The 25,856-nt window shown below is 41.3% G+C and overlaps 1 protein-coding gene across 1 annotated transcript in view; it reads left to right on the top strand.

The window, feature by feature from the left end:
* The window catches only part of TMEM132C (transmembrane protein 132C), a 227,112-nt gene that overhangs the window by 107,671 nt on the left and 93,585 nt on the right, over positions 1–25,856 (top strand). The window contains exon 3 of the mRNA XM_072880304.1: positions 20,132–20,278. Coding sequence (XP_072736405.1) covers positions 20,132–20,278 — 147 coding nt within the window. The remainder of the gene's footprint in view (positions 1–20,131; positions 20,279–25,856) is intronic.

The following is a 25,856-nucleotide window of genomic DNA, read 5'->3' on the forward strand; positions in this document are numbered from 1 at the left end:
ATTTCTAAACCGTTTTTGGAAATGCCACATCATCCAACTAGGTTCACAAAATATTTGACGTTGACACGCTAAAAAAATTTGATCTCCATCTTATAAAAGTTGCTGCGGGTGTCATGAAGGAATGACAGTTTCATAAATTGAGTAACATGCAGAATAAGAGAGAAAATTACCATGTCAGTATCAGTTGTAACCAAAAAAAAAAAAAGTAAATATTCTGGACTGTTAGAGCTATCAGAAAGCTCAGCTTTCACTATTTGTTTGTGTCTGGGATTGCACAATTGGTTTGGGAAATGCCTCTGACCTGGAGTCCTTTATCTGTTTACATGGCTGTGGAGTATGATGAAGGAAAGCTTTAAGTTTTATCAATACTATCTTACCCAGGCATTTCATAGCTGAAGTGGAGTGGTCTTACTTTAACTCTGTCATTTATTTGCTCTTTGACCTTTGCTTGGAGAGTCCAATAAACAGGATATATTTCCTGCTGTAAGTGGACAGACTCCCAACAAATATACAAACCAGTCACTTGATAACATTAGATTTCATGGTGTACAAGACAGCATGTGAAAGGAAATCAGGTGTTATGTGTTCTGTTCCTTTATTTTCAATTTAGTCAGTGTGTGACCTTGGGTAAGTCATTCAACCTTTTTGAGCTGCCTGCCCTCTACAAAACAGTGCTAGCGTGGCTTGGATCGTAAATAAAAATGCTTTTCCTGCCTGCAAGTGCTACACCTTTGATAATCATCTATAAATAATATTAATATGGATCGTATTTGAATTAGAACCTCAGCAATGAAAAGTCAGCATCAGCACCAAGGATCACCCGTACTCCATTCCCTCTCCTTTTTATTTATATGCATTGGGTTTATCAAGCACCGTCAGGTAAGACAGAAATGCTGAAATGCACAAATGCCTCTTAATATACCCTCCAGTTCTCTGTTTGCATTGCTGCTTCCTGCTGAATAGAAAAAATGAGGTGTCTATGGACATTTTATACGTGCTATATGCTCTTGATTTTTCCTTGTTCGATGCTATTTATACAATCACAAAGCATTTTATGAGAATATGTCAATCTTATGCCAGGGTAATGGACATTCCATTACTTTATCTCTGCAGACGTCGTTGAAAACATGAAGTGTAAAATCAGATTCATTACCTAAATTCTTGGAAGGGAACAGGACATTAATCGCAGCTTGGCTTGTTAAATTTTGTTGTTCATTGTCTCCTCCATTTAATTAATTATATTTCTGCTTCCCATTCAGAAGAACTGCACATGTCCTTTCGCATAGTGATACATACCCATGGAATCTGGAGTTTATGCAAAACATTTTTTGCTGCCAAGACATTTACAGAATATAAATTTTTTATGCTTTGCTGTTCACAAGACATGTTTGCTGATGCTAACTATTCTACATAAGGTACCACATATACATATGGTATAAATACAAGCTCCTGATGCTTGGTAGTATATGGGAATCATCAAATAGGTTCCATGCTAGATATTTCTTGAGGAATCTGATGCTAACAGTGAAAAGAAGCGGGGGGGGGTTGTCACTTTTCTGTATTTTATTAGAACCAGTGAAGAGAAGGCAAAAAAATAACTTTTCAGTATTTTATTAGAACCAGGAGTTTTGAAACCTTGAGGAGTGAAACCTCCATCCCAGCTTTTTTGCTCATTAGTTAAGTTGTTCTGTTACAGGTTATGCATGAGCACAGACAAGTATTCTTTCTTGGTGTTAGATAAAGCATGGACTTTACTGGTGCTAGATGGGATTCTCTTAACTCATAAATATGACAGTGTAGTATACCTGGTGTTTTTTCATGAAACTTTTCTTTGTTTCCTGGGGACTGAACAGTTCCAAAAGCCTGTCTTTTCTGCTTACTTTGGAGCAGCAGATTTTTGCCACTGTAGCCCTTGCTGTCTCTGCTCAGTACATTTTTATGCAGGTTTTCAGACCTTGAAGACTGAACTCTTGTATCAACGCAACACTGTACCTAGGAATAACTCATTGTCCTGAATGGTAGGGTAAATCTCTACAGATGTGCTGCAATTCTGACATGACTCAGACAGTTCTGTGGCCTGTGATACCATTTCTTTGAGTCACGCTGTGGCATAGCTGTGTGCCCAGAGCTGCTGGCACAGCTTGCTTCTGAATTAGGAACACACCGTGAGACATGTGGCTCTGTTCAACACATGCAAAAGATGCTCTGGGCTTCTTCCCTTTGTTGCTGTTCAGATTATGGTTCCTACCCAATTTTATTAAAGAAAACATAAACTGTTAACTCATTGGCTTGGAAGAAATAACTCCATTTAAGTTTGTTTCATGTGATAACTGAGTCCCAGTGAAAACTGAAGCTGGAAAGGTATCCATTTGATTTCTTCTTAGTTTTTGTGGAGAAAAATACAGAGGCAGTATCTCTAGGGCCTGTGGATCACTGTGTGTAAATTAAGATCTAGAATAAGAGATGGTGATGTGTACTGCAGTTCTAAGTGGTTTGATGTTGTATCAGACTGTTTGTTGCAAAACATTCCTCTTCTACAGCATTTCAGAGACCCCCAGTTCTCTCCATGCATAGGTTTTCAATCAGCCACTCTGTAAGTGTGAAACAAGAAACCAGAAAGCACTTTCCCTTGAAACTGTTGACTCTTGAGTTTGAAATCAAAATAGACTCAGTGGAAGTTAAACTGTTCGCTTGGGCATTTCCTAACCATTCAGACCCATTGCACCACTGTTTTCAAGAGGAGAAGCCCTCTTGAATGTCATGACCTTCTCACTGGAATAATTTTTTTCCAGGTTGTTCAGTTTTAGGCTTAGCTAGGTACTGCGACAAGAACGGAAGAAGATAAATTTTTACTGAGCATAAGACAACTGTGATGCTTGTCCAGGACTTTGCATCAAAGATGTTCAAAAGTAAAGGTAATCTCAGTGCCTGAGGCTCTTCTGTAGTCCTTGTACTTACAATGCTTATCGCTCCTCTGCCCTAAAGCTCTTTACTAATACTGACTGAAAGACTGCAACACAACTCCGAGGTCAGGTAGTGAAACTCTACCTATAGGAACATGGGGAAATTAAGGCAGAGAACTGCCTAAAGCAGAAGAGATACTGATAGCTCTGTATCTTTGAATCTTAGAGCAGAGGTTCAAAGATCCAAGATGTACTAGTGGGAAGCTTTAAATCAATATGGGCTAAGACACCTGTGTCTACGTTGGGGTCCACTTGTCTGTCTGTGCAGTGGTAATAGCCAAGGAACCAGTGTGACACCCCCTCACAGTTATTTAACTCGCCTGGAGACAAGCTCAGTTGAATTTGTAGAATCCTAAGTCTGCTCCCACCATGCTTTTTAACATCAGTGTTGCTAACTGTCACAATTTTCTACGGAATTTCAATCTTGGTGATTATTTTTAAAGGAGCATCCTCTGCTGCAGTTGTGGGATGGCAGGAGGATTGCAACTTCCCATTATAAAATGAAGTTTTGAGCCCTTACATTTACAGAGGAAACTCAGAGAAATTTCCCCAAGAATTTGACTTGAAAGGACAGGCTCAAAAGTGGAGAACTTGGAAGGAAATAAAAAGAACTCCACATCTCATGAGTTTAGGGATCCCAGATCATTGTCTTTTGAACAGTAAGATTAGCAATATTATAAAAAATTTATGTGATTTTTGGGTGCCTCTATTTTAGGCCACCTCCTGTGAAACACTTTACAGGAACATGTGCACTCATGCCATGATTTCAATTTTATTACAGAAGCAGCAATACCAGAAGAAAATCTCTCGCCCAAGGCATATTCCATATGTTACTTCTCAGTGCTTTATTTTTCAGGCCTGCAAGAGACAAATGCACTTATTCCATTAATAAAGCCTGTGACTTAAAGTGCAGTTCCACCCTGGAAAAAATAGAAATGTGGGGTTCTAAGTTCATTTTCCATCAATAGCTTCTACATTAAATTTCTTCAGATTACAAATGAAAAGGTGGTGTTATTTTTCAGCCTGTGTGCCCGTAGGCCTCAGCCTTGTCTGTGAAAGCAGCCTTTTCATTCTCATATGGAAATCACAATAAAGAAGGCACAGATCAGCTCACATGCTTCGTTCCGCCTCTGCAAGGTGACTTCATATTTTTGTAAGGTTCACATTATTTACAGCTGCTACAAAGCCTCATTTAACATGTATATAGAGGGCAAATCCTAATAATTAAAATATACTATGAATATTCAGCTAAGGGAATAAAAATGCTATTTCCCTGCCTTTCTTCCCTCATTCAACTCCATTTGTAAAAGTTTTAATACAAATGTATAAATACAATAAATTGTTCTTTTAAACCCCTCTCCCATCCAGTAATGATTTCATAACCTCCCAGTTCTCAACTTTCTGCCTTATCACTAAAAAGTAAATCTCCCCATTACCGTTCACATGATGGATTTATTGCTTTTGTGAACCTCGCATTACCCTTGGTATTACTGCAGCTCAGCTCACAGTCCTCGTTTTTACCAGAAGCTTTAGACAAATGTCATTAGCCAACAGAGGATCTGGCATGCACTGGGGAAGAGGCATTCATCCTGGGGCCTTAAGCTTTGTGAATGGCAGAGGTATAAATAAAAAATAAAAAATAGGTCATTGGTCTTCCAAATGCCACCCTTGCAAACAGAGGCCGGGAAATTCCAGCTAGAAGGGCTGCACAAAAAGGCAAAAATAAGCATCTATTTCCAAAGAAATTCCAAAATACTGAGGAGTTTTCAGGGGTCAGTGTGGAAAGTCGTCATTTTGAGGGGGGAAGGAGTAGAAGCAGGTGGCAGGGGTAGTGTTTGTTTTCTGAATCACTTGCAGCAAAATCTTTTTTAAAATCACCAATATAATAGGATTAGGAGGGCAAAGGTTCTTAAAAATTAGTAAAATTGGATTGAGAGAGCAGGTTGGTAGTGAAAGACTAAATTAGATGACAACTAAAAGCATACTTTAGTAGCTGTATTTCAGCTGGCTGATGAAGAAGCCAATCCTGCAGCCCACCCCTGTATCTCAGATATATCTACTTGGTGCTAGGGAGGGTGTCCTAAGCTTACATACCCAACTTAAATACTTAATTCAGTGTTAATTTTGAGGGGTTTTTCAAATACTTTCTACTACTACTTTTCAGTAACTATTTAAACATTTGAAATAGTCTGTCTCATCATCTTTTGCTACTTTTTATGTGCTGAAAGGATGGCCTTAAAATATCATAAAAAGGCAGAAAATGGCCTACCAGCATATGACATAAAAATGAAGTCACAAATGCTCTTGTGGCTGGCATACTACTGTGGATAGTTCAGTATTACAACATGACCATATTGGTTTATTGCAAGGCTGGCACGCTTTTTGCATATTAACTGCATAGCAGCTTTGCTCCATATAATGCAACTGTACTGTTAATGTTTATTCAGCCTAGTGGTTCTCCATGCTGAAAATTAGCACCCACTTTCCCTGCCAGTGCCAGAAACAACAGGTCTATGGGATTGTGATTTTCAGCAACATGTGCAAGTAGGTAATAACCTGGACCTTAAGTATTTTGATCCAAACAAAATCAGGGTTCTTCCAGCAATTTATGGTCTATTTTTTTCCCTTCCTTTTCCCTTTAACAAACCCTTTTGGGGTATAAGCTCTCTAATAATGCATTGGTATGACAGCATAGCAGGGCTTCTAGCTTCTCTCCTGAGGCTGCTGTTTCTACTACTAATAATGATACAGTCTAATCTCCAGTCTTGTTTGGGTTGCTTTATCATCTCCGTGTTTGCTGGAAGTATGCTCACACCCATGTGGTTGCATTTACATTAAACTCAGCACTGTGAGCATTAAAGCAGAGCATCTAGTGGGTGCATATGAGCTAGCTTTGGTGTAGAAGTGTTATAATTGCATTTATGTGATGTTTTCTTACATAGTAGACATTGCTGAGAGCTAATAAGCATCGTCAGTTCACAGGGACATATGGACTGGAGCAAGGGAGTAGAAGACCTAGTGATACATGGAGAGAAGGTACTATAATTTTAAGGGAGCTTAGGTACTAAAGGCCTGGCCTGATTATCATCCACAGCAAGGTAGAATCAGAGCTGGCCCTGAATTATGTCTGCATGAAACTTATGTCACTGAGAGAAGACTTAGTACCTGATGACCAGTCTTGTCCCCTTTGAAGTCAGTAACATGAGCTGTGTCAGGCCTAAAGGACAGGAGATTGAGAACATTGATGTCTTGCTTGACTGAAATATGTGTGGAATTTTGTAGAAAGATCTGTGAGACTTGGTAATTTGTCTCTCCCCTGGGATACTCCAAGTGTGAAAGTGTCTGCTGCTCACGAAAAAATAAATGTATAATTGCATGATCGGCTGATGAAATCAAAGTGAAATTGCTAGCAGCCTTCTTCCTGCCCTCCCTGTGTTTTTCTAGCATTAACATTCTAGCTTTGTCACCTCTGATCAGGGGAAGATAAATCCTTCCTTTTGTAAGGAGCAGAAACACTTTCCCTCAGTACATAGAATAATGGCCTCTTCTGTATGTTATTCATATTCCTCTCTTTGTACTTGTCATTTCTCTATATCCTTGGTCATTGTATACCCCATAACTCTTAGTGGTTTTATCTAAGGCCTTTCAAATAAGGAAGTGAATGGCTTAGGAGACGGGTAGAGGTTTGCTAAGGCATTAAATAGACTGGCATATGCAATGTGCAAGTCCAGTAACACCACCCTCTGTGGCTGCTGAGCAACCCCGTCAGCTTTCTGGTAGACGGGCCAGTGCTAAAACATCCCTCACAATGACAGGTCGGTTGTCACTGTGACAAGAGGAGGAGGCCTGTAGACAAGTTTTTCTCACCTGTTTCTAGAACTACTCTGCAGAAGAGCACAGAAATGGAGCGGAGGATCACTGCAAGCCCACACTGCTTTTCTTTGGTCTTTGGCCCAAAAAAAGAATGTGCAGCAACTTTGCCAGTCCTGAGCATCTGAGAGTTATGAATCAGGTGCCTGTGAATTAGAAGGGAGCAGGGGGAGGATGTGTAACGCTATATATTGGGGGTTGGGCTCGATGCCCTTTAAAGGTCCCTTCCAACCCAAACTATTGTATGACTCTATGATATTAGTGGTCTTTTTGTTCAGCGACTGCTGTTTGAACCATTATAATGTACTCATGACATTTCCAACCTTATCTCCACAGCCCAAGACTCTTGCCTCTAGAGATGGCTTTAACTATAAACAGAAATTCCATAGGAGGCTGGAGAACTTAAAGGGCACAATTGAGGTTCTGTAGCAGCACTTCCAGTCTGATTGCAGGGGATGCTCTGTGTGTGTTCACCTATCCATGCATGTGCTTGTTTACCCAACGTTTCATTTTGGATGTTATTAGCCTGATGCAGACAGTGTTGGGAGTAGCTGCTTCAGCATTTTCAGAAAGCAAATCCTTTGTTGCTGCTGAAGCCTGTGCGACCCTAAATCAGGTGCTTGTGTTCTGCCCTGTCATGTGCTATTTAGGTCTAGTGCTTTTCTGCTGTATCAAGCTGAAACAAAATGATTTTCGTCTCTGCAGTTAGTAGCTGGCTGCAGTTGGATGAATTGAAATGACTTTCGGGGAGAGTCATCGAGGGGGAAAAAAAATACTCCCCAGGAGATGATAAAGGGAATGTGATTTATGCTGATTTCTAATCCTCACAAAAAGAAAGGAATAAACACAATGAGAGTTACAAATGTATTGATCTATTTTATCTTGCGGGTGTTTTTTCTTGTTTTAAGTATATCATGACCTTAATCTCTGCATCCAGGAACAAGCTGTTGCCCCTGGCTTTTACCGACAGCTGGTTTTCTTTTGATGCATCCCAGAATCTTCCCGCTGATACCTGCAATATGTCGAAGGAGCTCAGCAGTTTGTTGACCTCTCAAGACTTCACTCTGTTCATTATGGCTTCAAGAGTCCACAATTGTCCTCAAGTGCAGGCTCAGCCTCAAAAAAAAAAAAAAAAAGATCTTTAAAAGGTCCTGCTGGAATGGCTGATGATAGCCCAAGGGAACTGTTGCCCTTGGGCATATCTAACTGGTTGTTGAGGTAATATTGGTGACCTGAATGGGCCTGGCAAATTAAAGGTGTAAAACCTGGTCCTGTAATTGTACAGCAATAAACACAAGGCTTGTGGTTTCTAATGCACAGACATCTGCCCGCTCACTCCTAAGGCAACCCCATCTCTGTGCAAAAACTTTTCAGCCTTTTGACAAGGGCAAACAGTGCCTTGTTTAAAAAAGTGTCAAGTCATGCTTTTAGTTTGATGGCAGTTGTTATTCCCTTTCTTTCTTGCTGGTGAGTTTCTATAGGAAAAGCCCTTTCTTTGATAGTCTGTAATTAGTATTAAAGATGGCTTTGACAGCCCTCTGTGGGCAGAGAAGGCAGAGTTGGTGGGGATGCTCTGCAGCAGTAATTGCTGTTACAATTAGATACTTGAGCCTGGAGTAAGACAAACCACACATACAAAAGGGAAAGCAACTTCCAAGTGCATTGCTGCCTGAGCTCTTGTACCTTTGGTGTGACAGTCCTACAGCTGGACAGGCTCATTTCTTTTATAGTCACTATTTATTCCTGGTTTTCTAGAACAGGAGTTGGACACCACTTACCTAATATGAAAAGACTTTAAGGGGCTCCCTTTGTTGGGATACATCAGTCAAGGCAATTTAGATCCAGCCAAGACAAGTCAGCTTTCTGACAGTGTATCCCAAAGCCAGAAAGAGAGTGTCCTGAAGAGGAGCAGGCAACTGATCAGGAGGGACAGCAGGCATAGTCATGAGGCGGAGACATAGTTTCTCCACTAAGAAATTGTGTAGGAGTTGAGAGAAATTTTTCATTTAACTTAGCAAATGCTTTTGGACATGAAAACTTCCCAGTCTAAGGAGGACCCCTCATTGTCTGTGTTTTTCATCTGGCAGCCCCAATGAATTGGCCATGAGTCCATGCTTATTGAAAACAACTGTATAATTTTTTTTGGCATTGCATTTCTTTTGGAGAACAAAATAAAATAAAATAAGTGCCTTTGCACTGTGATGTGACACAACTGCAAACCGAGGTCAGACAAATGAGAAGCTGAAGATCTAGGACTGGATTCAGGGTGCCCTTTTGATGCAGCTAAAGGAGAGCAGGGATGGATGGGTTGGAATTTCAACTGTAACTCAGTGGTGACTTGGCTGGTTTAGTCAAATTTCTAAATGAAAGAGGAAGGTGAAAATAAATGTGAGAGAAGTGAAAAAGGAAAATAAACATGAGAGAAGTGAAAAAGGAGTGTTACAAGAGGAGATGTAGAAGGGATACAAAGCCAAGAGAAAGCTAATGTGGAGGGACAGACGTGGAAAAGATGAAGTGGAGAGAAACAAGAAAATTTTGTGTGTGAAATGCCCTGTGTGTATCTGCGGACAAGTGTATACATGTACATACAAGGTAAAACCCACCAGTTTTTGAAGTACTTCTTAATGATTAGAAAATCATGTCTGTCTCTCTACTCAGTCATTTCTGGGAAAAAAGAGAAATATTGGTTTAAATTACAAAGGAAGCTGCAGGAGGATGAGAGTAGTCTTCTACCTTACTTGAACTCCCTGAGCCACATCCCATCCGTAATTTATTAGCGTTGCTTTCTCGCTCCTGAGCCACATGAGCTTCCGTCACGCGCCCTGCCTGCTGACCGTGCCCACTGGCTCTGGCAGGCCGGGTGGTGACCCCACAGAGACCCGTGTGTGCTTCTGATCCCGGGCCCTTGAGGTCAGCAGGAGTATTTTTGCTGACTTACTGCAGTCTCAGGGGCTTCAGATCTGTACCTAAATATACAAACTACCAGCAGCTGCCTCAGGGCACAAGGATTTGTGCTATTGCTGGGTAAACTTAAAGCATGAAAGAACCTAATTTGGAGGCTGAAGTACAGATCACTGCCAGCATTTACTGATTAAGACTCAATTCAAACATAAAAGCTAGCAGTTGTGTCTGCTGTATCCCCCTAGACCATCTTTGTAGCATTTCTATCACACTCTTGCATGCAGATTACAACAGAAGGTGTGCTTGTTCTGAAACAAAATCAAGAATGGCAGCATTGTTAATGTGCCTTAAAGTGACTATATGCAAGTGTGAGGATTATGATGAGCAAAGCAAGAACCATTACCAAATATTGGAGTCATGGTACGAGGGATATAAAGGAAACATGTTGCCATAATTCTTGTTTTATTCTACAGTTATCTTTCTTAGAAGTCTTTCCACTTTTTTGATTGCAGTTTTGGCGTTCATCTGTGCCAAAAGTTTGCCCCTGGTTGGTGCTGCTTGGTACTTCAAAGAGAGAGGGAGAGGAGGCAGGACTAAGCGGCTGGAAGCACACGTTATTATAGCACCCGCAGTCAGCAAACTCCCTGCTGTCTGGAGGGAGTTCTCACCAGGGCAATGGTAAAATGCTCCATCCTTGAGTCAACTTAAGTTAGACTAATTAGAGTACAGAGAAGAGAGTGCTGCATCTAGGGGATGAACCACCTGATAATCAGTCTTTTCGTTCATCATTTGTACAAATACCTAGTATAGTACATAATGTTTGGAGCAATTATTTGACTGAACAGCTCCTCTCTTTCTTGAGGTTTTACGGACACCTGCCCCTTCCTCTTTCTAGCAGTTGATCTCAGCAATCTTGTATTTCTCTAAGGGAAAAGGAAACACAACCCTCATGGCTGCACGGCTGATGGCAAAATTGTATTCATAACAGCTGCTGAAGGGGGAGTGCGGATGGGATTAAAAACACAAAGGGACTGCATGGGAAGATTACTTCAGGGAGTCACTTGGGGTCTAAGTAATAATCCTAATAACCACTGCAAACAGTAAGTATTTTCCTCAGCACTGCTATTGCTCTGCCAGCTGGGGGAATGTCACAAATATGCAGCTTAGAGACCTTTTTGTAATAATAGAAACTGCATGTAGTAGGGAATATAATCTCAAAGCATTTACTTATCTAAAAAGCGTCTCTGGTCCTATAAAAATAGATCTGTGGAGGCGATGAGCTTGTATTTAGCATGTGCAGCTGAATCTGCACTCTGGATTCACCCTGATAGGTTTTTTGTTTACTCAACACCCATCTCTGTCTCTCTCTCTGCCTCCCTCTGCAAGCATGTGTTGGTGTGAGGCAGATGCTTATTCCAGCTCACTTGACAACAGACAGCAGAGCAGGCAGCATGATGTCCAATGTTTTCTCATGTAAGGAATAACAACTCTTTATAAATGAGTGTTCACTCAGATCCCGATCCTGTAGCAAAGACTTTTCAGGGACTTTACCTAGATGTGATTATGCCTCAGCTTCTTTCAGTTCCTTCCAGAGTCCATGAGATGGATCTTTGACTTGTACCCATTGGTTATTTTGACTTTCAAATTATAAAAGAACCTTTCTACTCATTCAGTCTTTAAGGAAGTGGAAAGGGTGAGTAAGTCACAAGAAAACTGCAAACTCAGACTGTCCCCTCGTCAGTTAACATTAAGCATCTAAAATACTTACCATGAGGAGTACACCAGTTTTAAAGCACTGCTGCAAACACCTCACAGGCACTATAAGACTTTGGTAAGAGCTCAGTAAGAGCTTCCCTTGCATTTCTTGTGAACCCAGGTTTTTTACTGATTCCATGAGTAACAGGTAAAGGGCAATGAAAAGGGGGTTGAAAAGAGCAGTCTTTTCCCTTGTGTTTTTCTGCTCCCAAATTATATGTTCCCATCTGCTGCTTAATACTTACATTGTAAACTCTGAGGAGAAGGAGGTCTTTCTGCACCATACCTGGACAATGCTTATCACAAAGGGATCTCCATCCTTCCTAATGGGAATGGATTTTTGTATTTGGGATGCCAACCTCAAGTGTTACAAAAATATTAAGGATTACAAAAAGGACAAATATGGGGTTCTTGTTATTGAAAACTCTTATTCATCTGCTTTTAGTTTTCCCTCTTCCGCATTTGTTAATAGCTGTGAGGATTCCTTCCAAATGACTCTGGGAGCTGAGGCTTAAAAAAAATATCTAAACGTTGCAATACTTCACATAAAATTGTGGGAGTTGGTGACAATTGCTATGCCCAAAGAAATTCTTGAAGCTATGGATTGGGGAGTTAAGGAAGGTGTATGCTGAACTGGAGTTACTTGGTGCATGATTTTGCTTTCTTCTACCTTGGACCATCTTGTCTTCTATCTTGTTAGTGCTCTGATAATTTGAGCTTGATAACAGTGGTTTTGCCACCCTAAGTGGCCCCATAAATGCAATTAGCCAAGGCAGAGGACAAATAGAGCTTCTGGTAGCCATTGCAAGAGCTTCCTTATGTTTTGAGCTCCTGTGAGCCTGCTCCAGGTTTAAATACTCCACCCAACCAGTGGATTTGAGAACCCCTCAGTAATATCTGGGCTGAAATGTGATTGTTTCTCTGAAAGCAGGATGAGCTGGAGTTAAACGCAGTAGCAGCTCCATGACAGCTTCTGTTAACGTCAGGAGTTTACAGTGTTTATCTTTGCTGGAGGCAGAATGTTAGCAGGTTGTAAATTCAGATTGGGTTTCCTCTCAGCTTGGAGGACAAATCCAGATTCTCTGTGTTGTGTAGTTCGCTCCTCCTTTTATTTATATAGAGATTTTTTTTTTCCTCCTGCCTTTCCTGTAATCCTTTAACTAGTGTTCTTAACATTCAGTGCTGGAGAAAGCAATTTTGCCATGAGATATATTAGGAGGTTAAATGACTATCTCTGTCACTTAAGTAGTGGTATCCAAGCTCACAGAAAGCATCTCTTTTCCCTTTTTAAAAAAAAAATAAATAATGGGATACTGGACACCTCAAGAGGACTGGTGTGCTGGTTTTGGCTGGGATAGAGTTAATTTTCTTTATAGTAGCTAGTATGGGGCTGTGTTTTGGATTTGTGCTGGAAACAGTGTTGGTAACCCAGGGATGTTTTTGTTATTGCTGAGCAGTGCTGACACACAGCCAAGGCCTTTTCTGCTCCTCACCCCACCCCACCCCACCAGCGAGGAGGCTGGGGGGGCACAAGGAGTTGGGAGGGGACACGGCCGGGACAGCTGACCCCAATGACCCAAGGGCTATCCCACACCATATGGCGTCACGCTCAGCACGTAAAGCTGGGGGAGAAGAGGGAAGGGGGGGACGTTCGGAGTGATGGCGTTTGTCTTCCCAAGTCACCGTTAGGCGTGATGGAGCCCTGCTCTCCTGGAGATGGCTGAACACCTGCCTGCCCACGGGAAGGAGTGAAGGAATGCCTTGTTTTGCTTTGCTTGCGTGCGCGGCTTTTGCTTTCCCTATTAAACTGTCTTTATCTCAACCCATGAGTTTTCTCACTTTTACCCTTCTGGTTCTCTCCCCCATCCCACCGGGGAGGGTGAGCGAGCGGCTGGGTGGGGCTGAGTTGCCAACTGGGGTTAAACCACGACAACTGATAATGCTAACAAAGAGTTAACCGCAGAAATCAGCCCAAACCAAGCACGTTTGATTTCTTTTTTGGGAAGAAAAAAAAAATACAGCTGACAGCATCCACCTCGTGCTTTGCAGCTGAGCTCTTCAAAGCTTCCTATGGAATATGAAGCACCTATTCCCATTGAAATAAAAGATAGCGGATTTTTCTAGTGTTTCAGGGAATTTTAGTTATGTAAGAAACACTACGAAAGAAGAGCCCCTGAGCAATTTTGAATCCCAGGCAAATGGATCACTGGCAATGGAAGGAATTTATGTAATTTTGATGGACAGTGAAGTCACCAAAATATGCAGTTTTGGGGAAGCTGAATTTAGTCCAATTCAGCTGACAGAGAAGGTTTCAGAAATACCTAAATCTGTCTCAGCTGCTCGCAGAATTACACCTGTATTCAAGAAGCTTAAGCATTCTGGTTTGGAGATTCTTAAGGATTATGATTACTGCATTCTCAAAGTAAAATATTTCAATTTTTTTTGTTTTGACATAGCATTTTTTCCGAAGTTGTTTCAAATAGACCAGCATTCTAAGAAGCGAAAGGAAAAGGGGAAGGAGTGAAGAGCAAGGACTAAATACCTAGAGATTAGTGGTTTTGACATTTCAAAGGGTGTTTACCCTTTCTTACAAAAGCTGTTTCCTGAAGGCCTTTTCTGGGTACTCCATGAGAGAGAAAATGCCTGAAGGAGAAAGGATGCTCTGAGGAGCAAGATCTTTGCTTTTACTAATGATTAGCCCATGTTGTAACTCTAGAAATCAAAGAAAACAAAATTCTTGCGTGGATGGCCCTTTGGACTAGCCTTCTTACTGGGAACCAAATCTGAAATACTACTATTAGCAGTAATTTATTACCTAATAAATTTAGTACCTAAATTCCCCAGCTGAGATGGGGCTTTCTTTTGCTGCTTACCTGTGCATATGGCTTGTAAATGAAAACCTGTATAGCAAAGAGGTGGCCACGTGAAGCACAGGCGGAAATCTCCTTGCTAGGGTAGGATGGAGGCAAATGGGGCTCCTGTGGCTTGTGTGGAATCACGCAGGAAGCCTGGAGCTCATACCCGATCCCCCACATTCCCTAAGCAGAGCTGTAGCCGCCTAATCACACTAACTCTGTCCATGTATTTTGCAAATTAAAGGACCATATTTGAAAGGTCGACATGGCTAACCAGGTCATATTCTTTGCTTTGCTTTTGGCTTCTCAACTAAGGCCAGCAACGAGGCTTTTAATGAATACTGTTCAGACAGATGTCTGTCCTGTTCATTCAGAGCTGTGGTGAGATCTAGCAACTCATTTCACGTAGAAAGATGAAAGGAAAAAGATTTACTTAATAAAACAAATCTTGCTTAATTGCTGTGGTTAGTCTCCTGCCTGGGTTTTATGGGTTCCTGCAGCTGGCTTTAATCTCCTGATTTACTCTGGGAACAAAGAAGGAAAGCAGTGAACTTAAATCATGGCAGGAAGAAGTTGAAATTTTTTTGGCAGAACTCGGGAAGGTTAGAGACTTACTGTAAAGTGCAGCCCAGAAACGGGCCACCAGGAGAGGCTCCCTGGGTTTTGGGAGATACGGTAAAATAATTTCTGACAATGTGACCTTTACAGTCAGTAATGTCAAGGGCTTCTACTAGTCTGGGCAACTAAGGGAGGATTAGCAAAAAGTTGCCAGAAACATTGAGGCTCCAGAGAAGACTGACCAAAAGGGGTCAGTATTTGTTAAGTTGAAACACCAACTTGACAAGTATAAACAGACGAGGATTTACGTGTGGAAATGCATAGGATTTAGCACGAGCATCCTCTCCCATGCCCAGCATGGTGAGGTACGGCATGCCCACGCTCGGCTCCCGTGACCCAGGGACTGCTTTATAGATGAGCCGATCCCCCAGGTTAGACTGAACCTGTATGTGTCTCTAATATTTACGTTTCGAATACCTAAAGAAAAGTCTTCCGGCACAGCAGCTTGGACAGCAGATGTGAGCTGAAGAGACTGTACAAAGCAGTGGTCACTGATCTAAAACCAGACCTCTCAGATCAAAGTACAGCATGCCGAGAATAGCATGGCATTTATGAGGAGCACAGAAGATGCAGAGCTAAGTATAACCCTCTGAAAACAAACAGTCCAGCAGGAACCAGGAGGTTTAGTGTCTGGAAAACTATTCCAGATATTATGAAGCTCACTGATTATAGGAATTTAGTATTGATTTAGCTTTTTATTATTTAGTGCAGCCTTGTCTACCCAAGCTGCTGTCTACACTCTCTGTTGGAGTGCAGTCTGACATTACTGCTAACCCCACGTAAGAGGTACCTGCTGCTGCTGAGGGTGTTGCCCTGGTCCCCCCTCCACCCCTCGCTTTGCGCTTCTGCACTTCCCTGGCACTGACATTGCTGCTTATCTGATCTTGCAGTGAGCCATCCAGGAAGCTAAATCATCCACTGGTTAACGCTACCAACTTAGCTTGCCAGTGAGTCAGCTGGGTGTTAGTGCCAGGCTAAAGGGAATTAGGGAGCTGTACAGCCAGGGGCTCTTCATCAGCTTTGTGTGGTGTTAGCCCACCTGTAACTTCAGATTCTTCCTTTGCGGGTAGATTACTTATCTGTGTCACAGCACATCCAGGCAATGCAGCCCTGCTTGGGTCTGTGCTTTGAGGATGACTTTCTCTGGAATAAGAGAGGTGATGCTCTCTAGGAATAGCATATGTCAGCAAAATCATGCAGCATGTGAAGAACTGTGTGGAGTACTCAGTAGTCTGCCCTCTCTATAGCACTGCTGCAGGTGGCAGAACCCTTCCATGGCCATAGCAGTTTTGTAAGATTAAAATTTAAATTTAAATAGGAAAGTATAATTTGAGCTCCTGAAATCATAAGTCACATCTTCACTCTGGCTGTTGCCAATTCAGTTGCCTTTCAGTGACTGTCTTTATCAGCTGTACAGTATTATGTCTAAATACTGCTGAGATTTCTTGTAATTTGAGGACAGTGAAATGGAACAGCTAGATTTTCATCTGTAGTTGATCAGAATGTATTAATTAGAAGCATCATTTCTAAGTTTGACACATTAGGAAGATAAGGTGCTAAATGGCAATCTTTTTGTACAACTAAAAGCTTCAATTTGGAAATGAAATGGTTGCTTGGAAATTGCACATTTGCACAAGTGCATTTGCTGTGAGATTGTGTAAGTAAATGTTTTTACTTGGTCTTGACAAAAATTAAGTAATGAGGTAAGCTGCTGGAGACTTTTTCTGTAATGTCTTTGAGATGCTGCTTGTTCAGCATGCCAGCAAAATGTTTTAGTTCTCCATTTGAGAGATTTAAAGAGAGACAGTTATTTTGAGACAAATCTGAGGCAGAGATTTCCTGTGCTATGAATTAATAACCTTAGAAGTTCAAGCAAGTCTTTCACTGTTCTGGCTACCATGTGTTCATAAAGCTTCAAAACGCCGTTCAGATGGAGTCCTCTATCCAGTGGGATTGAAGTTGACCTCTGGTATTCTGCGCCATTCTTAATGATGGTCGTTCTTTCATCTTTCCATTGCAAGGTCTGCTTTTGTCAAGAGATCAAAAACTGCTTAACTTTCAGCACATAGACAATCAAACTCAAATAAATGAGCTGCTGCCCATAGGTTTCGTGCATATGTACGTGGCTTGCTTAGCAGGGTCTGTGTTTAGATCCAGAAAAAGGAAAGGGTGATTTTTGTTGCTGGGCAGCAGACCTGGGGCCTTGGTTTAGTTACTGGTACCATGAAGAGCATGTAGCCAAAGTGATAGAGGCAATTTATCACAGTAAATACAATAATTGTCTAGAATAATGTTGGAGAGGAAGATTTTGACTCTGATTTGTGTGGAAGTCCAGCTGACAAGTTATGGCCGGTGGATACTTTCAGGTTGCAGAGCTGTGCAGAAAAGCCGCTGTGTGAGGACAATCATCTACTTGTGAATAAGCAGACATGGCAAAGGGGAGAATTTTCCAGTTGGAATGGGGAACCACGCACTAAAGAAACCTGGAATACTTCAGCTGTTTGTCATCTCTGTCTATTGTCACCATACCTGCCTCCCTTAAGTAAACATGGTAAATGTGTATATACTGCATAAATTAGGTGGGTAAATACAGGAGACTGTCAAGCAATTTGGCCTCCAGGTCCTCGGTCTCAGGGTTTATTGAGGTAGTATAACTTACAAATTTTTATGTACAAAGTTGGCACTATTGATTTAAAAAATTAATATTTAATCACAAGCATACAACAAGGTCAACGCATCTTTGGTAAGGAATTAAATAGACTTTTCCTTGCTAGCACTCAAACACTAAGTAAATAAAAATTTAAGTGAAAACATTTGTAGCATATGCGTACAGACTGCGTTTAAAAATGTATGGGGCTCAGTACTGTCTGACTTAATTCTGATTCATCTATTGACCTTGTTATATAAAACTCAATGCCCTTTTTAGAGGGAGAGTTGCAAACTGTGCTTCTGCATATTTATTTAGGAAGTTCAATCTTCTGGGTGTTCATACCCTAATTTCAGTGCTAAGTGCAATCACAACATTGATTTTTCTCACTAAACATAACCTACTTTACCCTGGGATGGAATTTTTTTTTTAATGGGCTTTATATAATGGCATATGTGAAAACCACTCAACTTAATGCCCCATACTGTAGTTAATTAACAAAATGGCATTGTAGCCATGGTCTTTCGTCCTCTGGCAGTGTATTTTACCACTAACCTTGGCCATACAACATGTCCGTCCTAATTAACAGGAGCCCAGGTATTGACCATGTCAAGCTACATGGTGGAAAGAGCAATTTGCAGCTGCTGACAAAGTTGTAAGTCTGTTGAAAATCCAAACGTGAGGAGCCTCATTTTGACTGATGTTATGCCATTTCAGAGCCCATCTCAAGGGACAGCTGAACAAAGTATCTAAATGATCAGGTTTTACTTCTCTCCAGTTGCTAAATAACAGTATCCTAAAATACATCCAAACATCTTAAATACATACTACCAGAAAAATACTGCTGGATTTATACAGATTTCAAGATTGGTGGTGGTGGGTTTTTTTTAATGAAATGGTTATTTATTGTTCATATATTCAAACTGTAATATGCTGGAAAACTTAATGGGACTTAGAGCTTTAATGAACCTTCAGTAACGGATTTGATTCTCCCTTCAAATTTTCTGTTTTCATTTCTGAGTAATTCCACTGAAGGCATTAGAGATGCATCAGGTTTGTGCTAGTTTTACTGGAGCAAGACAGTAATCTGTGAAGCTCTGTGGTGTTTCATGTTACAAATGAGAGAATTAAGCACTTAAGCTTTTATACCGAGAAAAAAAAGTTGTCTTTTTCAATGCCTTAAATTAATTGTGTTTTTGTCTCACTTTTGAAAAACTGCAACAAGAAGACAAGTACTCTCAATCATTCATTACTACATTTTTAAAGTGTTTTAGTGTCTAAAGATGCAAAAAGACCAGTTTTCCAAGGAACTTAGGTGCTGAGTGCGCATAAATGTCCAGAAGATATTGACATCTTGTTAGATGATGGTTTCTGCTCAATAACTAACATTTCGTGTTGCATAAGTATTTTAGAAACATACATTTTTCACCATGCTTTAGCCTCTTTGCTGTGGTGAGGCTAGTTCCTGCTGAGTAGAGGCCATGATGAACGTACTCTGGTGGTGTGAAGTTAAGCAGCCCTTTGCCTTCTCCATCCGATGCTCAGGCCAAGCTACTTATGGAGCCATGTAATTCTAACTCGCATCCTGCTCCCCACATACTCATCATCTTGTGTGAGTCCCGGGGGCTGGTGGAAGGTTGTCCCTCACTGTCTTTTGAAGAGAAAGGCTGTATAAGTATCTCTATTTCTCATTCCTGATGCTTTGTAATAGAACTGAAGATCACCAGTTAAACATTCTGCATCCAAATAGCATCTTTGCTGGGAGTTTTCTATACAAATGCTCCTTAATTAAGCAAGTGCTCTTTAATTAACCCTCCACACAGTTGTTGCTGATGTTAATAGCATCACTGGATAAATACAGTTAACTTTTCTACAGGACTTAACAACTAACAGTGGCAGAAACTTCCATCCTGTAAGAACATCTCTGAGTTACAAAGTCTTGTCTTAGCCAACGGCTGTATTCTCTCCAGGCTGGAGATTTCAAACAGAAATTTCCTTGGGAATCTGTCACAAAGAGGGAATTGTCAGCCAGAAAAGCAACAACCTGTCTAACGATATCTAGAAGAATATCATATGGAATAAAAATGGATTATTTAAAAAACTCCAGTGAAGTATTCCTCTGTGTAATGAGGAAGCACACATTTGTTGTGATACAGCTGAGCAGAACCTTCCTGAGTCTTCTGTGTTGGGACAAATTTCTCTTTGAGAGGAATTATTGCCAGAATAGGGAAAAGAACCTTGAGTGCAGGTTTTCCTACAGGTTCAGTCTTAATCATAACTCCAGCCTGCTGTTGGCAGAACAGCTAAAGGCACACAGCTAGCTGGTTCTGTTCCAAAAAAGTGATATGTTGCCTTAGATCTGCATTCATGATACCACTCCCTTATTCACTGATGGATTACAGACATATCTAATGCTTAGCTTAAAACTGATATATTGAGATTTCCATGCCTGAGCTACATTTGGAAGATCACAGTCCTCAATGACTGTCTTGTAAACTTTTTACAATTGCTGTTTCCAACAGGGCAAAGGTGAAGAAAGGTGTAAACATTCTCAGTGCAAAGACAAGTGACCCCCGGCAGTGGGACGTGAAACAAGAGGTGGGGAATGGTGGAAAGCATTCGACCACAACAGTTATTTGTCAGAGGATAGCACCAAGTTCAAGGAACAGGTATGAAACCTCATATTCTCGGCACATTAAACTCATTTATATCCATGATACCATTCATTGGTTGAAAGACTTAGGGCTCATATTACCACTACTCATAGCTATTAAACCTGTAGCCTGGAAATCTGGAGACACTTACGTTAACTACGGTACCATCTGCTGATCTATAACAGGGCATCTCAGTTTCCAGGTAATAAAATCCATCAGTTTAAATTAAAAAATGAATTGAATAGGCCTATGGTGGGGGGGTGAGGTGGGAGAGTGTCATTTTGGCATGAATATGAATATCCTTAATTTTAAAGGTTTTTACTGAACATAATTTTTTGGCTTGATAGTTTTGACCTTTGTGGTTGTTTAACCCCAGTTGGCAACTAAGCACCACACAGCTGCTCGCTCACCCTCCCCCCCCGGTGGGATCGGGGAGAGAATCAGGGGGGAAAAAAAACCAACCCATGGATTGAGACAAAGACAGTTTAATAGGACAGCAAAGGAAAATATAATAATAATAATAATAATAATAATAATAATAATAGAATATACAAAACAAGTGATGCACAATGCAAGTGCTCACCACCCACTGACCGATGCCCAGACAGTCCCTGAGCAGTGATCGCTGCCCCGGCCAACTCCCCCCAGTTTCTATACTGGGCATGAAGCCCTATGGTATGGAATAGCCCTTTGGTCATTGGGGTCAGCTCTCCTGGCTGTGCCCCCTCCCAGCTGCTTGTGCACCCGGCAGAGCAGGGGAAGCTGAAAAGCCCTTGACCAGTGTCAGCACTGCTCAGCAACAACTAAACCATCAGTGTGTTATCACATTATTCTCATCCTAAATCCAAAACACAGCACTATACCAGCTACTAGGAAGAAAATTAACTCTGTCCCAGCCAAAACCAGGACAGACTTGTTTCTTTGAACATATCACAGGCTCTGTGGTTGGCTTGTCAAGCAAGCAATGAATTCTTCCCCAGTGAACCGCTGTAACTTTCAAGCATTGGTACAGGATAATTCAAACCTTTCAGTATTTAGTGTCTTGTATGTAATACAGAAGAATCCCCTTTTGCAAACTGTTACTTCTTCAGAACTGGAGGCTCCTGTGCTAAGCCATACACTGGCAACTGTCAGAGGCAGAGCAGTGCACTCCAGGGAGCACTGGTATGAACTGGCCTGCCAGTGCCTGCTTTCCTGTTTAATATGTTTTTACTGAGACTTGGTCTAGTTGTTCCACAGACGTAAAAGCAGTGCTTTTTCAGTAACTATGATTGTCTTCCACAAGACAGAGTAAAGTCATATATTGCTGCTTTCCGTGGAAATTATTTTGCTCTTGCTGGGTATCATGTTAATGAATTCTCACAACACTGCTGTATTAGTCCACACAGAGCATTTTCATTGTACGGATCCGAGCAATGCTTCCCTAGCTCTGTGCTTATTATTAGCCTCAAACCTGGGCTCATTGAAGAGTATCATAAAATCTTCGGTGGATGCTGGGTTGGTTATTGCTTTCCCATGCAGTCGGTTTGTACTATCTTCAGGCACAGAAAACCTGAGCAGATTTTAACATTCGTATTCTGTGCCCAGTCAGAGTGCCTGGGAAATATTAGACTTCTGTAAAGTGCAGAAATTTCTCTTGTCATGAGCAGCTCACTGATTCAATGTATTTACAAATGTATTTACACTTGATATCATTGCAGTTAGTGAGATTTTCAGTGGAGAGTTGGGGGGGGGGGGGGCATAAAGGGAAAGCAAAAATATATCATTTGAGCCTGCCAGAAGTAACAAACAAAACAGTGTGAAAGGGAAGACATGGCTTTAGAACAGCATGTAACTCTGAGTGTATTTGCAACTGTGGAACTATAATAGTCAGGTTATCAAACCTCAAATTAAATCTTCTCAATCCAATTTGCACAAAGTCTAATTAACCCATAAAAATATTTTTAGCACTAATTATGCAAATAAAAGTCAATGTTTTAATTAATGCCTCTTTCATTTGTGTATGTAAATAGTCAGTCTTCTGAAAGCATGACGAACCTAGGTTCGAATGAAATGTTTGCGTACAAGGAAGAGCTGGACAGGGAAACCTGGGCACATGTGTACTGAGATCCCAGTGGGAAAGCATACGACGTAGTGGGCATTACAGTTACGGAGTTTCTAAGTGTCACTTGGAGCCCTCTGTGCAGAGCACAAATATTCTGTTAAGCTAATTTAATTTGGTTGAGAATTGCAAGTCCCTAATGGGATCTTTCTGCACCACCACCAGCTTTTTCAGGCTAGTTTAGCAGTGCAGTTCGTTTGGGTGATGTGCAGTTCTGTAGCAAGGTCAGCGTAGATGTGAGGTACTGTTCTGGAGTTCCAGCATCAACACAGGCTAATCTCCTCTTGCAGCAAACTCAGCCAACTCATAAATATGTTGGTTAATTTGAGCAGAGAGCAGTGTTTTCCACTGTCTTTGCGAAAGAGCTTCTGAAAAGCAAGTAAATGAAAGTTTGTCGTTCTTGAATGCTTTATGAACATTCACACAGCTTGTCAAGGAGATGATAGTATGTTATTTTTCTTTACATGACCAGCTATTTCTAGCGCAGCTCAGAGAACCAGCTAGCAGGAAAGGAGAATGAAGGGTCTTCTACAGTTGTGCCTTATTCCTCTGTTGCAATCCAACAGGAATAATTTGGCTCTCCCCTTGTATTGTCAGATGTCCCCAGTCAGTTGTGAAGTAAGTCAGAATATTACTTAAATTCATAATAGATTCTCAGTGCATTAGAGTGCTGCCTCCTACAAACTATTTTGTGGTAGCCAGATGAAACTGCATCCAGGATTCATTCTGGTCATAACAGGGAGGGTGATGTGTTGAGTTGTTAGGCACATGAACAGGAAATTCTGGCCTTTCTCTATGTGCTTTCATTTACTCGGGAATCTCCCTGACGCACCATGGAGAACCATTGCACTCTTTCCCCTTCATATCCCTGGAAACAAATGCCCATGCTCAATAAAACTACTCATTTTTGTTGCCATGTTGCTTTTCTTGCATATTTCTACTATCATTAGTGTATGGATATAATTACATTGTAAGCACTTTGAAACAAGCGGTTTATATCTGAATGCAACACCACTTAGCAGCTAATATACCTTTCACATCATATAAATAATAAAAAACAAGGGACGTATTTTAGATACATAACATCAGTAATTGTTTACCATTACATTTTGAGAATTTAAGTGGGTCACGCTTTTTACTTTTATAAGTAATATTTGTTTTCTTTGAATTTGTGCTGCTAAAGCCAAGAGCCATAGCTACTTAACTTAGATTTATTCAGAAAGACTTTACCACTATAGCAAGTAACTGGAAACAGCTTGAAATCAGCAATGTTTGTGTGCCTCATGATGCAATTTGTGCTGAGATTCAAGTAGCTATTGATGAGGATAACAACAGTGTTGATTAGTGAAAACAAGCCTTAGACTACTGCTTGGTCACTTGTTTTTCCTTGTTGTTTCTCGTTTCTGGAGGAAAGCTGGTAGGTTTGAAATGTGTCCTCAGGGTAGATGAAGAGATATTTTTGGTTACTATTATAACCATTTCCATATCTTAGTCTTGCCTCTGTTTGGTGCCAGCCTAAGGCTTGTGTGGTTGATTTACGATGTGCCACATCTACCCTGAGAACAGCTTCAGTGAAAGGGCTCAGATTTGCTGTGTAGTGTATTCTGGATTGCCACCATAGGGTATAAGAGCTGTTCCAAGACAGAGCAAGGGTTATTTTTAACCTAAGTAATTTTCATCATCTTTTTTTTTTTTTTTTTTTTTATAGTGTACCTCCACCAGCTGGTATGCTGTCAGCTGTGGGGATGAGAAAGACGGATTAAGGGTAGGAGCAAGGAGGGTTAGGGGAATTTTTTAAGCTGGCTTCTCTGCCAAAGCCAGAGCATCCTATAACTGTGGTGTCAAGAACTAAGAAGCAGCGCCTGGGGCTAATCTAGGCCTAACTCCTTTTGCTCCTTCGGACCTGGAAGTGGGCTGGAACAAGCTGCCTTCAGTCTGTTCTTGGGCTGATGTTTCTGCCCATGGATGTTGTACTTTGTTTGTGGAGGAATGGAGTCACCCAGGGCTTTTGATTTCTGTCAACCAGGTGGAGAAACTGAGTGTGGGAGAACAGAGAGACATTTAGAAAAACTGACATAATGGAAAACTGCTGTGATGTAGCACTTTATCCTCTTGGCCTTGAACCTTTTGAGAGGCCCGTGGGCTTACAGCTCTCCAGCCATCTGTCTGATAAAGAGGCAGACTCGGGAAGAGTGCTTCCAGATGTTATGTTTATGTTTCAGACTGTGTCACAATCACTTATTCCCCCTGCCACACGCGCACACATTTTTTTAGTTGTTTGTGGTATTTTTTTAGCACTGTCTGGGTATCATTGCATTCACACGGAAACAGCTAATGATGTTACCAGGTTGTGTTTCATATCATCGGGGCATGGAGGAAAGCAACAAAGCTGTTACAATTCTGTGCAGGTCCTTCCTCTGTCTCGCAGCACCATATGCTGCCAAGGGATGTCAGAGAAGTGAATTCTCTTGTGATTGAAAACTAGAAGTAAAGTGTATGTGTGCAACATGCCTCAAATTTGAAAAATGGTAAGCCGTGTGGTGTGTGTGTCTGGCTATACCTGAAGACGGTCAGTCTGTGCCCAATATATGGACACAGAGAAGAGTATTCACACATTATGGGCAGGGTGTTATCAATTTTTTTAGAATCTGGGTCATCTTCCCCAAGCACAGTTTTGGGTCAGAGTGGTTTGTAGAGCTCAGCAGAGTGGCAGTGGTGCCTGCTGACCTCAAAACCTTGCAGTCTGAGCAGAGGACACTGGTTTTCACAAGGACTCAGAGGTTTGGTGCTCATGGCTCAGGATTTTTTCATTACAGTTGTTTATCCTTCTGACTGATAATTGAGCCAGGATCAGAGCTGAGATGGTGCATGCCACTACTGTAGTAGTAGATGCTTGGGAAGTTGTATACGTCTTCAGGAGGTCACATCTATGTCTGCAGAAACTGATTTGTATGAACTGTAGAGATACTTTGGGAGGAAGACATCAGCAGTGGATTTCTTTTACCATTGAACCCCAAAAGAGAAACAATTTGCATCCATTTATGAGAGGGTCACGTATGAACAAGCATTATGGCCTCCTGAGTATTTTGTTTCAAGCATCACGCCTATTTTGGTGCAAATTAGGTGCAGTCTTTTAGGCTGCTGGCAAGTTACCAGTGCAACCCTCAGAGCTTCCAAGGCGAGTCATTCCTGTGATGTGCATCTGTCTGCTTAAAATGACACATGGGAATGTATGCATGTAGCTGTCAATAACAGTGTCAGGAATAATACAGCTAAGCCTTTACCTACTGCTTTAAAGATCCTTTCCCTCCGCCCTTTCTCATCTGATTTCCCAAATCATTTATCTCTGCCTGCTGTCTTCACATTTTAAGATTTCTCTTTATGTTAGGATGCCTGCTTCAGGTCAAATTAGGGCACAGACGTCTCCAGTGTACAGTTTAGGTGCCAAAGATACACTGGACATCTGCACATATGGTGGAGGATCAGCCAGCT

This window comes from Ciconia boyciana, chromosome 15, assembly GCF_034638445.1.
Source record: "Ciconia boyciana chromosome 15, ASM3463844v1, whole genome shotgun sequence".
NCBI lineage: Eukaryota > Metazoa > Chordata > Aves > Ciconiiformes > Ciconiidae > Ciconia > Ciconia boyciana.